Raw genomic sequence first — 14,570 nt, forward strand, 5'->3', positions numbered from 1 at the left:
GACTGGTTTACAGATTTACCTATTTAAATTCTTATTGACTGGAGTGTGTTCTATTGTCTAATAATTGGATTTGTTGAGCTTTTATCTGATGTTCTTCTGGTTACGTGGATCTATAGAACATGTATATTGAGACCAGCATTACATTGTGTTGCCATGGCAACACAGACTACACATTACTGCGATTAAGAGGCTGCACCGATGCTCAAAATACCTGAAAAACTCCAGCTAACACTAAATTGACCGAAAGCTCAACTAAAACAAGTCCATTTCTCCGAGTACAGAAAAAAAAACATGTTCACCCATAAAACTAAACTCTAACTCTTATATTTCTTATTTAATGCATAATTTTTAAGTACAGCTTGTGATGTGTCATATCATGTTCTGACATGTAGCTGCATCACGAATTCATGAAACTGGCCTGGACTCAGTTTAATGAGCAGAAAAGACTGTGTGACTGAATGAATAACACACTCTAACTGGATACAACAGTTAATGTAGACCTGAGGGGACAGAGGACTGTTAATGTCATGACGTAGATAAAACCACCTTTAGGCTCTAACTGTTTCTGCAGGTTTCAGCAAGTTAAACGTAAGACCCTTTTAAGACCAATGTGAATCTAATTAAAATGTATTTCGTGTCCATACTGGTAAAAAACTTCTTTGAATATGAAGGAAAACCTGGTGATTCCCATACAAAACATGACGTGACGGCGCTCATCTCCTGATGGCTGTTTAAGATGTTTTCTCTGGCTTCACATGTGACTCCTCATGCCTTTATTCTCAATAATCTTAAAGTAATTTGCATCCGATTTTCTGAAAAGTTACACGTTGTCTGGGTTCCGTCATTTTCCATGAGTGTAAGGAAGACTTTAGGCACATGTTCAGGTCCTCATTTAAGACCAGTGTATATATTTCAATGAAAAATCTACACTGTTCCATCATTTACTGTTGAGTCATTGCTATTACTCTACCTGTGAACAGAAAGCTAGCGCAGATAAACATCCATAACATTAATAAAATAAAAAAATAACTTAGTTTTTAAGCTCTTTGCATTGGTTTTAGATCACTGCTCCCAAAAAATGCTTGGATGTCACACCTAAACCTTATAATAATCTGTAAAATACTGCATTACTGTCAAACCAAACATTAAAATCGGGTCTATCAAATTAATACTTACATTTTTTTTTTTTTTTATCAACATTCAGTATCAGACATTCGGTACATCATATGTATGTTCATATATCATACATCTGTTGTCTGCTCTAAATGCCAAAATAATATTTTTGTTTTATGTCCAAACACTAAAAAGAAAGGCAGATAACCAAATAAAGAAGAAAAAAAAAAAGAAAAAACTATGTACAAGTAAGGAGTGATCTTTTCCATACAACACAATCATCCTATTGCCTATGGTCACGAAATAAAGAAAATTCCAATGGACCGAATCGAAGGCCTTTTCAGCGTCTATGCTTATTACAATTGCTTTAATTTTATTTTTTTTTGTATATGATTCAAAATATGTAGTGTCTTTCGAATAGTGGCTTGTGTTTGGCATTGGTGCATAAAACCTGTTTGATCATTATGTATCAATATTGGTAGAAAATCTTCCAGTCATTTGGCCATGATAGAGGTAAATAGTTTATAATCTACACTGAGAACAGATATTGGCCTAAAAGATCCACATTCCATTTTATTCTTGTCTTCTTTTGGTATGGCTGAAATTATTGCCTCCTTCTAGCTGGGTGGCGTTTGAGCCTTTTTTAGAGGCCCAATTCAGTGTGGGAAGTAAGACAGGTATTAGTTGTTTTTTAAATTCCTTGTACCACTCTGCCATGTAGCCATCAAATCCTGGTAACTTTCCTAATTTAAGCATTAATACTTACAATATTTTACAGTATGTACTAGGGCTGCACGATTTTGGCAAAAAAAAAAAAATCCAGATTTTTTCCTCTAAAAACTCGATTTTCGATTTCAATTTTTGGGTAAAACGACAAAAGACAACAGAGGTCAGCATGTCATTTTTGTGAGCAGCCCACAATGCAAGCCACTGCTCCCTACCTCAAATCTGTGATGGTATCACATGATGAACCCACAGAAGTTTTTTTTGTCTTCATTAAATCTTTATTGAATTAAGCAGAGTGTACAAACAATGTATACAACAAGAAAATAACATAAGTTTGCCAAGGGGAATACACTATAATACAATGTCCAGATCAGAGCAAATACTGATGGTTTTTAGAGCCTTTTTGTTTCTAGATTTATTGAACACCTTTGAATAAAGTTCAACCTCTTTCAAAAAATAAATAATATTTTGTTTTTTTGTTACAGAACTTACATTTGTGAATGAAAAATTTACAAGTGAGAAAACTAAATTAATTATAAAAAAAAAAAGAAAATGTTTTTTTTTTCCTTTTTGGGGTATCTAGGCCCAGAAGTGATACCGATGTAAGACAGGCATCAGTTGTGCGTGCGTGGACCATGTAATATGAGTGATCTGCATGCAGTTCTATTTAAACTGGGGGATCCGTGCGTGGAAGAGACCGACCCAGGACACACTGGAGGGATTCTATCCTGGAGATGGTGGATGTGTGTGGGCAGAGGGCTGTCTGGGCTCCTCTGCTGAGGCTGATGACCCCGTGACCCGGACCCGGATCGGAAGAAGACAGTGCAGTACGGATCCGGGACAATGTAAGATGAGGGATCCCCATGCAGTTGTATTTGAACTGCGGGATCCGTGCGTGAAACCACGGCTTATATTGCTGTAAGTACTGCGGGCTCATTAACAGATTTAACGTCCATGATCATTACACAGACTTCTGTGAAAGACCGCTCTCACAGATAGGAAATAGAGCCTACGGTAGCCCGCAATTGCACGGCCCAGAGGCATGAGAAAGATGAAATCGATTTTACGATTTCCCTTTTTTAAAAATTGTCCTAATTTAAAAATCCGATTTCGATTTAAAATTGATCAATCGTGCAGCCCTAATATGTACAGTCCAAGAATTCACATTATTGGACCCTAGATGTTTCAAAAACTACACAAAATAGTCATTTCTGCTAAAGGAATCTCCATAAATGACAAGGAACTATGTCACGGGCTTCTAAATGTCCCAAATGTTCCACTTTCTAGCCTGTTTACTATTTATAGCTTGTCCAAATGAAACATGTATGATCATTATAATTGGTGAAATGAAGCTAAAACTCTGTGAAGCCTTTAGATGTGAAGGAATGTCCCACTGTTTGTAAGCAGTAATGATCCACATTACATATATATAAGTATAAATGTCATGCTTTTTCTCAGCTCATCTTATAACGAGAGGCCATTTGAAAATCACAGACAGCTGAGACAGGACGAACTCAGAGGTCAGAGGTCACACTCACCTTTGCCAACTGCGCGTTGACCCAGTTGGTGAAGACCTTCTTCTGAATCTGTTCTTGTTCCACTGTTGAACAAGAGGGAAAGGGAGGGTTAGATTTCACCTTTTCTCACATAGTAAATCACAGTAGACGCACATGAACAGCAGCAGAGTTGACAGTTTACCACCCTGTCACTGGTTAACAGAACATTTACAGAAGGCCTGTGGAGTTTTTAGTTTGTTTTTTGTCACAGAACAGTCCAGATTAGATTATGAACACAATTAAAGAGCGCACTTTGTACATTATAAACATAATGCAACACAATACAAACAACCATGGAGGAGTTTGTTTTACACAAGACAGTAACAAAGAAACGTCACTGCTGAAATCTATCAAATTGGGAAATAAAAATGACAATGGTAAGAAAATGTAAATGTGTATTATGGAAATTATGGAAATATGCATATAGAGCTTTTATTATTTACTACTCTTACTATAATTTTATTTTATGTTTTAGGCTAATCTAATCTAATCTAATCTTTTTAATAGTTGAATGTTTTTGGGCTTTTTTTTGAATAGTTGTATTTCATAATTTGAATTTTAACAGAACATTTGCAGATGGCCTGTGGAGTTTTTGGTTTGTTTTTTGGTTTGTTTTTTTGTGACAGAACAGCCCAGACTAGATTATGAAGACAATTAAAAAGAGTGCACTTTGTACATTATAAACACTAGAAGCACTTGGAGAGCGCAGACCTCCACCAAGGCAGATCAGTGGGCCCCCCACCCCCGATCACCACCAAAATTTAATCATTTGTTCCTTGTGCCAGTATCAACATTTCCTGAAATTTTCATCCAAATCAGTCCATAACTTTTTGAGTTATCTTGCACACAGACAGACAGACAGACAGACAGACAGACAAACAGACAAACCAATGCCGACAAAAACATAACCTCCTTGGCGGAGGTAATAATACAACACAATACAAACAACTCTGGAGGAGTTTGTTTTACACAAGACAGTAACAAAGAAACATCACTGCTCAAATCTATCAAATTGGGAAATAAAAATGACAATGGTAAGAAAATGTAAACGTGTATTATGGAAATTATGGAAACATGCAAATAAAATTTTTATTATTTACTACTACTATTATGTTTTTTTTTTATATTTTTTGTCTTTTGCGTTATGCTTATGCATGTACTTTTTTTTTCTTGCACTTTATTCTGTTGGTGCCTTGACCAGAGATTTCCCCATTGTTGGATCAATAATCTAATCTAATCTTTTTTATAGTTGAGGGTTTTTTTTAATAGTTGTATTTTGTAAGTTGAATTTTTTTTTACAGTTGATTTTTTTTTTTTCAACAGTTATATTTCACAATTAGAATTTTTCATAGTTGAATTTTTTTTTTTTATAGTTGAATTTTTACAAACAGTCTGAGTAAAAATACACCAAACATGCAGCTTTATTCAGCATGTGTTTGATTGCTCTCAGTACAGTAAGAGGATCATCACACTGAGCTACTGGTGCAGCTGCTACAAACTGAATGAATGAGGAAACAAATATAGAATAATTAATTTTCTGTAAAGTATGTGACCAAGTCTGCATCCAAACCACTCCACTCCCTACACCAACATGCACTGTTTAAACAGCAACTCTTGAGGAGTTTATACACCCACGAAAAGATTAGATTAGCTCAGGGTTTTACAGCAGCGCCAGTCTTTTAAAGGCAGGTTTTTACTGCAGTACCACCCTGAGGTCTGGCCACTCAGTGTGGAAAGAAAAAAAAACAAAACACTATGAGTATAATAATCACAAACAAAAGTATTTGGTGTGTGTCAGAACAAGCACAGAACCTCAGCACAATTATGAACAGTCTAATGAAATAATAAAACACAAACACAGCTGAGAGCAGAAGCATCCAGATAAAACACGCAAAGGGAAAATCATGTAATTTTAGCTTTTTTATACATTTATTGATGTATTGTATTTTCATTTATGTGTAGTGAGAGAAAAATAAAGTTTGCAATATATTTCTTAAATGCATCTTTGCAATAGCAGTAGATTTTCATATCATACTTTGTCTACATTCAGTGTATTTGCATAAAAGAGCAGATCTGCAGCTGGGTGTAGACTTTTACATTCCTGCAGCAGATACAGAGTAAAATTTCTTGAATCACAGCCAAAATAAGATGTAAACTTTGTATAATGTGGGTGTTTTAACGTCTACAAACTGTGTAGGTTGGTTATGCAGAAGCCAATTTTATCAGAGTTAAAATGAGGTCAGTTAGCTCCATTGTTCATCTTATCTTTGTGCATTTTGGTCAGATTCTTGTCAAACAGTAAATAATGATGATGAAATAATGAACCACACTGCCAATAAGCTACACTTTATTAACTGTATATTAGGTAGCGCAGTGGTGTAGTGGTTAACATGTCCACCTCACAGCAAGAAGGTTCTGGGTCCAATTCTCAGTCGGATCAGAAGTCTTGTTGAAACTGAGCCCCGGAATGCGCTTTTAATTGGCACTTTACTGTTGTGCACTTTAGAAATAATAATTTTAGTTATTTATAGGTAACTTTGGGGGGGGTATTGTTTTTTTATCAGTATTTTATTATTTTTATCAGTATTTTATAGCATTTACTAAATGCTGCTGACAATTGGGTCTTCCCTGAAAAAGATATTTCATCTCAAGGGACTTCCTCGTTAAATAGAGGTTAAATGAATAAATTAAATAAATAAAATCGGGACCTGAGTACACTGTTTCATTTCTGTGTATTTTATATGCTGAAATGACAAATAAATTTGAATCTTGAATCTTTCTGTGTTGAGTTTACCAGTTCCCTCACTTTACCCCACCACTAAGAAGAGATATATAGGTAAATTCTCCTGTTGGTGTTCCTGGTGGCTCACTGGTACCAATATGTGCTATGTGCTAATGCTAATTGCTCATGCTAGGCAAGGCAAGGCAAGTTTATTTGTATATCACATTTCAGCAACAATGCAATTTAAGGTGCTTCACACAGGACATTGAAATACAACGTCAGGGAAAAAGAAACATATTTAAAACATTATAAAAGAAACATGTAAAAGGTGATTAAAAGCAGCAAGTAAGAAAACAACACTTTAAATCCAAAAATATAAAAACACACACATATTAAAGTAAGAGTTAGAGTGCAGAGTTTCAAAAGAGAATATAAAATTTAAAAATTAAAAAGCCTTTCGGTCAAAGACAGCAGTGAACAGGTGAGTTTTTACCCTTGACTTAAAAGAACTCAGACTCTCAGCAGACCTGATATTTTCTGGTAGTTTGTTCCACATATATGGAGCATAGAAACTGAACACTGATTCTCCATGTTTAGTTCTGACTTTTGGAACACAAAGCAGACCTGCACCAGATGACCTGAGTGGTCTGGATGGTTCATACTGGACTAGAAGGTCTCTGATGTATTTTGGGCCTGAACCATTCAGTGCTTTATATGCTTGCAAGAGAATTTTAAAGTCTATTCTATGAGAGACAAGGAGCCAGTGTAGAGACCTCAGAAATGGACTGATGTGGTCCACTCTCTGGGTCTTAGTGAGGACACGAGCAGCAGCATTCTGGATCAGCTGCAGTCATCTGATAGACTTTTTAGGCAGACCAGAGAAGATACTGTTACAGTAGTCAACTCGACTAAAGATAAATGCATGGACAAATTTTTCAAGGTCCTGCTGCAACATCAGTCTTCAGTTTAATCCTAGAAATATTCTTGAGGTGATAATAAGATGACTTTGTAATTGTTTGTATGTGGTTTTTAAAATTCAGGTCTGAATCCATGACAACACCCAGATTCCTAGTCTGGTCTGAGGTTTTTAACTGAAGAGACTGGAGCTGCATGCTGTTTTTAAGACGGTCCTCCTTGGGTCCAAAAATGAATAGATACAGTGTGTGTATTAGGATGGGTACAATGCATAGATATCTATAGTTTATGATCAAAAATAGGACCAATGTCCCTGTATGTCAGCGTCATGTTCTATTAAGAATCAATACCAGTTGAATGTGTGAGGTTGTCAGGTTGTCTCTATGTTCCAGTCCTGTGGTCTGGATGCTGATCAGCCTAACAATAGAAGTGGGTGGTACTTTCACTGGAGGAGAACTCAACTAATAAGTCCATATATGACTTCTATCAGTGATCAATAGTAAATATGTTGATATCTGTAACCATTTCCATGATATTAACCATCAAAATGTGGACCATTATAAGTAAAGGCAATAGCCAATAGCTCAAAAAGTTGTCAAAAATTGAAAAATCTAAATATCTCAAAACTGTAAACAAACTTTGTAGACATTGTCCCAAGGAAGATACATATAAAATTTGAGATGAATCTGACCAGTAGTTTCAGCGAAGATTGTTGATAATGGTGACCTTGAGTTTGACCCTTCAAGGTCACTCAAGGTCAAAGGTCACAGACCAAAATGAAAGTTCATATATGACTTCCTATCAGTGATCAATAGTAACAATATTGATATCTGTAACCATTTCCATTTTATAAACCATCAAAATATGGACCATTATAAAGTAAAGGCACATTTGAAATATTTAAAAAAAAAAAAAAAAATTGTCAACAATTCAAACATAAAAATTTATCAAAACTGTGAACAAACTTTGTAAACATTGTCACAAGGATGATGCATATAAAATTTGAAATGAATCAGACCAGTAGTTTTGTCAGCGCCTTCACAATATCTCATGCTGTATTGGCTATTGAGCTAAAAGTGAGACATGATAAACCATTTCTGTGTAAAATGGCCGTGCACACTAAAGGTAAAAACATAAGTGAATATATACTGTATATAGGCTACTTCTGGCTTATTTCTGTTTGATGACCAGATCTTTGTCTCATACAAATCTCTTACTGCTCTGAGTCCTGATGAAGCTGCTTCAATAAATTACTGTATGAGTGTATGACACATTCAGTATAGCCACTAACGCTTTACAGTAGATTAGACATAAAACTGGAATGCAGTTTGACAGGGAAGCAGCACACTTCAAGGACAGGTTTTAACGTAAGACATTTTATATTTCAAAAGCATATAAAAAAAAAAACAACAACAAAATGCTCAACCTCTTTAACCCTGACCATATTTTCAGGGGAAAAACGCCTAAAAAAACATACCCAAAGTAAATGAAGAATTACTTCACAATAATAAGGTTCATATGGATGTTCTTGGTGTCTATGGACATTTAGAGACCTCACAGAATCTATTCCCATTGTCTAAAATATTATATCTATTACTACGCCTGAGTAAACTTTAACAAACTAAAAGAGAAATTAGAATTTTTTATCCTTGCCTGTTTTTTTTCGGCTGGATTGACGATAATATGCATAAATTAATTGTTCATGTCGGGGATTTTTCATAGCGTATATTTCACCCCACAAAGATTAAAAATCATGTTTGAACATTAAAGTTTGCACTAAAATACACTTTTGATGTACTTTTGTTAACATTAAGGTCTAAACTTTGTGCAAAAGTTGAAAAAAAACATCCATTGTCCTGATTTATTATATTTTTATAGTAGATGAATATTAATAAATTTTTTTAGGCCCGCGGGTTATAGCGTTATCAGTAACATATTTAAAGAAACAGGGAGAAAGGAAACTCTTGCCATGTTTTAAAAGCACAGACAGAAAGACTCAAATCTATAGAAGCATTAAAACCATTATGTCAACGGGAGCCAGACTCAGATAAGCATTAAACCATAAAACCAATGAAACCACCACTCACCATCATAAGGCTCAATGAAGTCATTCAGATCACCGACCGTATGGAGACTCTCACATATAATCCAGTCCTCATTCTCCATCTCCTCATGGGTTCAGTTTACGGAGTCGACTCACATCTCAAACAGTTCACGAACTCCATTAAACTGACTCTTCTTCACATTAACCTTTCTGAAACCACATTATCCTCTGGACGACTCAATAAAGATGCAGCTGACCTCAGACCTCAGATTCACTGTTGTAGCTGCTGAACATCCATGCAAAGCCCTAACCCTCCTACAGGCTGCGTTATGAACTATTTCTGCCTTAATATGTTTAACAGCAGGCCTCCACTAGCCTCAGATCAGTTGCAGTCTAATCTTGATCTTAGGAGGACTCGGATGTCTTATTATAATTAATCACACAAAGATAGAAAAGAAGAAGACGTTTACTTTACCAGTAACACAAACCTTCTGAAGGTGATGAAAACACTGAGGTCACTGGTCTGAAACCATTATTATATGCTTCATACTGGGGTGTCAAAATCATTTTAGATCTCAAATGGACTGGATCAGTAAAATAATAACATAATAACCTATAAATAATGTTAACTCCATGTTTTTCCTCTGTGTTTTAGTCCAATAAAAACATTAAATTATGCAAATATTTCCATTTACACACTATTCTTCCACAAAGAAGATGTGACTAACCAGAAAAGACGGAAATTTCTTAAGAAAAAAAAGTGCAATTTTAACCCTATAACACCAAACGTATCATATTTAATACATGAGTTCACAAGTCCTCTATATGATCAGTGTGATATATTTTTCTTGAAAAACCTGATGTATACAATTAGATACATACAATACACCGATAATTCACCAGGGGGAGGAATTCATTCACCAGAGGCCTTTACAGTGACACTACAAGACTGTCATTAATGAGGGAGAACTTTGACAATTTAGAAAAGGAATTACCAATTTGTTAGACGTGTTTGTGTTTTTGTTTGTTCAAAAATAATAATATTTGAGCATTGAGACCCGATAGATCAAATACGATACAAAATTGAAACTAATACATGGAGATTGATATTTGGAAAAAAAAAATGATTTGGTTGTTCAGAAGGACCAATAAAGGCTCTGGTTTCAAAGAACTGGAATTTTCTGTCAATGATTTAATGGTTCAGACTTTACAGGGGTAACAATATTATGCCTTAGCTTATTATTTGTACGCGAGAATTAGATACAATGTTACACAAACAGGCAGAATATGTTAAAATTACACTTCAGATTGCTCATATTTGTTCAGGTTACTCACATTTTATTGTGAAAGGATAGTTTGTAAATGTAAATAGTTTCGTAAGTTTGCACCAAAACAAAGGAAAATGTGTAGCTATTATTTATAGATTATTATGCTATTATTTTACTCACATTGGTTTGTATGTACTTCCTGATCTGAAACAAGTTCGACGCCTTTGTTTGTTAATATCTTCGATGTAATTTTTGCACTTCACAAATTCATCCCACAGAACGGATTGGAACCTTTGGCGGGATGATTTTGGACTGTGGGCCACATGTTTGACACCCCTGGCCAAACATAATGTGTTTAGGTCAAGAAGGTGAAGAAACCAGAGAATTGTAAACTATTGAGATGTTTCTAAGAAAAGAATAATTAAAAACCTATTCAGTCTCTGGAGCCAGACTTTCTAACTATGTTATTGGCCTTAAAGGAATCAACCACTGTCTCAATAAGAACATTTTCTACACAGTGAAGGACTAGAAGCATGTTGGAAATGAGATGCTCTCCAAGATATCGGCTTTTCCCACAACTCTTACTTGTGCGATCATTTTCAAATAATTCATTCCTCAACTCCTGGTGGATTCATAACAGAGTCCAGATCCCACATTAGTAAGACTCACAGAACCTAAGAAATATGGACAGTACTACTGGGTGAAAAGAACATCGACATCATTTACAAAGTGAAACCACCTGAAACTGACTGGATTCAAAGACACAGATGTGAAAGTGAGAGGTTTGCTCCAAAATCCACCAGATTCTACAGCCAGGCAGAAGAAGTGGACATTCAAGGACAAACCACATCAACCCCACAACTGTGACATATGTTTAGTTCTGCTCAATGTGGTTTAAAGATCATATGAGGATCATTTGTGGTAGAATAACCATCTGTGATTTGATTCACAATGTCCTCACATCTTATATAATGAAAGAAAATTACAACATGAAGTAAACACAAGGCCATATTCCCTGTACATGCTGCAGAAGTGTTTCTATTAATTACCTCCACTGTGGACTAATTTGTCCCACCGGAGTTTCAGAACCACTCAGAAATGTAATCACACTAATGTAGCTCTACAACAGGGGTGTCAAACATACGGACCGTGGGCCAAAACCGGTCCGCCAAAGGGTCCAATCTGGCCCACGGGATGAATTTGTCATATACAAAAATTGCACAGAACATATTAACAATAAAGGGGTCAATATGATGGAAAAGTGGGTCAGACCAGTAAAATACTATCCTAATAACCTATAAATAATAACAACTACACATTTTTGTCTTTGTTTTAGTGTAAAAAAAAAGTACAATTAAATGATGAAAATGTTTACATTTATAAACTATCCTTTCACAAAAAAAGGTGAATCATGTAAAACTATGAACCTGAGAATTATTTAAGTGATATTTTAATAATATTCTGCCTGTTACTGAATGTTTTGTGTATTTGTATTTCCATTGTGACCTATACATCGTAATGCATATGTGTAAATGATAAACTAAGGCACAATATTGTTAAAATTGCACTTTTTTGCATGAAAATAAATAAAGAAATTTGGAGGCATATCATTATATTAGTAAATTGTGCTTAGTTTTCAAAAGAAATTTCACGTTGTATATGGTTGTTTGGGTTATTCACATTTTCATGATGCAATTTCACTTTTTTCACGTTTAAAAGAGAAAATTTTAGATTACTATTTATAGATTATTGTGCTATTATTTTACTTGGTCCATCCCGCTTTAAGGGCTGAATGTGAAGCCTAAAAATTTACATAGATGCTTTAGACCAGGGGTGTCAAACTAATTTTAGCTCAGATTAGGCATTCAGCCCAATTTAATCTAAAGCAGGCTGGACATGAAAAGAAAATACTGATGTTTATAAACTAAATGGACAAAAGTATTGGTACACATCATGTCTACAGCTGTAAGATGTCCAGTTCATGAGGATTTGAGATAAAACCATCAATATTTCCTTAAAGTTTAATGTTAGATTTTTCTTCCTTAGTGAGATGTGAAGAAAGTAGATGGTTAGATGTGGTAGAAAATTATTATTTAGTCAGAGTATGAAAAGTATTTTACAAATTTAGAGGAAGAACATTTAAAATCATAGTCATGGATTAAAAAAACCCCAAAAAGACAAAATCAATGTTAAGAGAAATTCAGTCAAAACTATCTGAGGGATTTTGGAAACAAAGATAAGAATTTAAACCAAACTAACCAATGCAATCATATTCATCCAAAAATAAAATTATATTCTGACATTAGTCATTATTGTTTGGTATCCTAGACCCCTGTTAGAAAAGAAACACCTGAATTCAACATGTCCACATACTTTTGTCCATGTAGTGTAGCTCAAAGCATCTGTGTGAATCAGACTCGCATGTTGGAGATTAGAATCAGCACCAGCAGCCGACAAACAACACGATACACAAACTCTTGTTCACAAAGTAGATCATATGATGAATTAAGATAAATAGAGACATCCCTGGGCTGATCCATGAGTGGTACGAACTCACAAATGAGAGTAAAAAAAAAACTACATGGAGATAATAATAATAATAATAATACATCAGTTTTATATAGTTATATATATAGATAAGGAAACACTTCACTGACTGTTGGCAAAGAAACCCCTGGATTTGTTTCAAAGGAAGATAACAAAGCATCTCTTTGACGAGGCTGATTTACCTGTTAGAGATGAGGAGGTGATGAAAAGGTTGTGATAAGATGGTGATAAAGGGATGCGGAAGATGCCATAATCTCAGTCAGAGGAAAAATAAATAAACACTGGTGTGAGATGAGGTGTTTAAAAGTGAGTGCATTCATTTGTCTTTGTGTTGTCACATGGAAATAGCAAGTTAGCAGAGCGTTAAATAAATTAATCTCTTAACGTAACTTATTCAGCTCAGGTTAGCGAATACATTTAAAGACAGAGGAATGTTTAGCTTTTAAGACTAGATTTTTCAAACACTACAGCTGCCTTTTTCTCAAAGTGGGTCCGTTTTTCTGACAAAGCTGACATTTATTTACCTGTGTGAAATGTCACTGCGAAGTTGTGGCTGCAGGGTAAAGCTCTACGGGGGGGGGGGGGGGGGGGGGGGGGGTAATCTCTGGATAGAAGCCAGGTTCACAGATTGGATTTACTTTTGAGTTACAGCCATGATCTGATGCACTGTTGAATTAAATCAGTAAATAATTCAACAAATCTTCATTATTTGGCCAAATACAAGAGAGTGGGACGATGTACACTGGAAAAAAATCGAAATTTTACCAAGTGTATGTTTCTCATTACTAGTCAAACAATATCTCATCACACTTAAAATAAGACATAATCACCTAAAAGAGTAACTTTTCAGTGAGATATAAGAACTTATTTTTAGACGATAATTTTTTTGGCTTAATTCAAGATTTTTTTTACTTAATTCAAGCAAAAAATCTGCCAATGGAACAAGTGAAAATTATCTTGGTAAGATTTCTTGAAATAAGAGTTTCAAGATCTATTGTCTAAAAAATCAGTTCTTATATCTCACTGAAAAGTTACTCTTTAGGTGATTATGTCTTATTTTAAGTGTGATGAGATATTTTGACTAGAAATGAGAAAAATACACTTGGGAAGATTTTGATTTTTTCCAGTGTATGATGAAAAACAACAGGACTTTAGAGTCAAAAGCATCACATTCGATCCTTTTCCTAAAAATATGCATTATTTCTTTTTCTATTTGCAATAATTACAGACTGTTCATGTCAGTTAATACATCCATCCAGTTTAAGGTGAGCTCAGTTCACCTCTCTGTACAATAACTGTTCTCCCACTGCTAACCCACATTCTCCAATTGAACACACTGATGACTGCTGGGAGTGGTGCATAATTACTTATTGTGTACAAATAAAAGCCATAATAGCAAGGCAATAAAAACACTCACCCATTGTGGGATCGCTGATGTTGACTCAGCAGGAAAAGCTACCAGATCAGCAGAAACAGAAGGTTTTGATTCTGCAGAATCATGCTTTACTGGGCTGAGTGTAAACCCTGCAGATCGGCGGCTGCAGGAGAACGCAGGTGAACATAAACAGATCTGAAATCAGTTGGATTAATCTCACCTACGCGGCCAACAGCCTGCATGTGCAGCCTACAGGGAGGCAGGTGAGCCCCGCTGGCCCCGCCCCCGCTAAACCTGACTCACA

General features: G+C 35.3%; 1 protein-coding gene across 1 annotated transcript in view; it reads right to left on the minus strand.

Moving 5' to 3' along the window:
* The window catches only part of LOC115413213 (nesprin-2-like), a 31,429-nt gene extending 22,231 nt beyond the window's left edge, over positions 1-9,198 (minus strand). Inside the window, exons 1-2 of the mRNA XM_030125949.1 lie at positions 9,120-9,198; positions 3,378-3,439 (exon numbers count right to left, since the gene is read on the minus strand). Of these exons, the coding sequence (XP_029981809.1) occupies positions 3,378-3,439; positions 9,120-9,198 (141 nt within the window). The remainder of the gene's footprint in view (positions 1-3,377; positions 3,440-9,119) is intronic.
* Positions 9,199-14,570: the final 5,372 nt, after the last annotated feature.

This window comes from Sphaeramia orbicularis, chromosome 22 (genome assembly GCF_902148855.1).
Source record: "Sphaeramia orbicularis chromosome 22, fSphaOr1.1, whole genome shotgun sequence".
NCBI lineage: Eukaryota > Metazoa > Chordata > Actinopteri > Kurtiformes > Apogonidae > Sphaeramia > Sphaeramia orbicularis.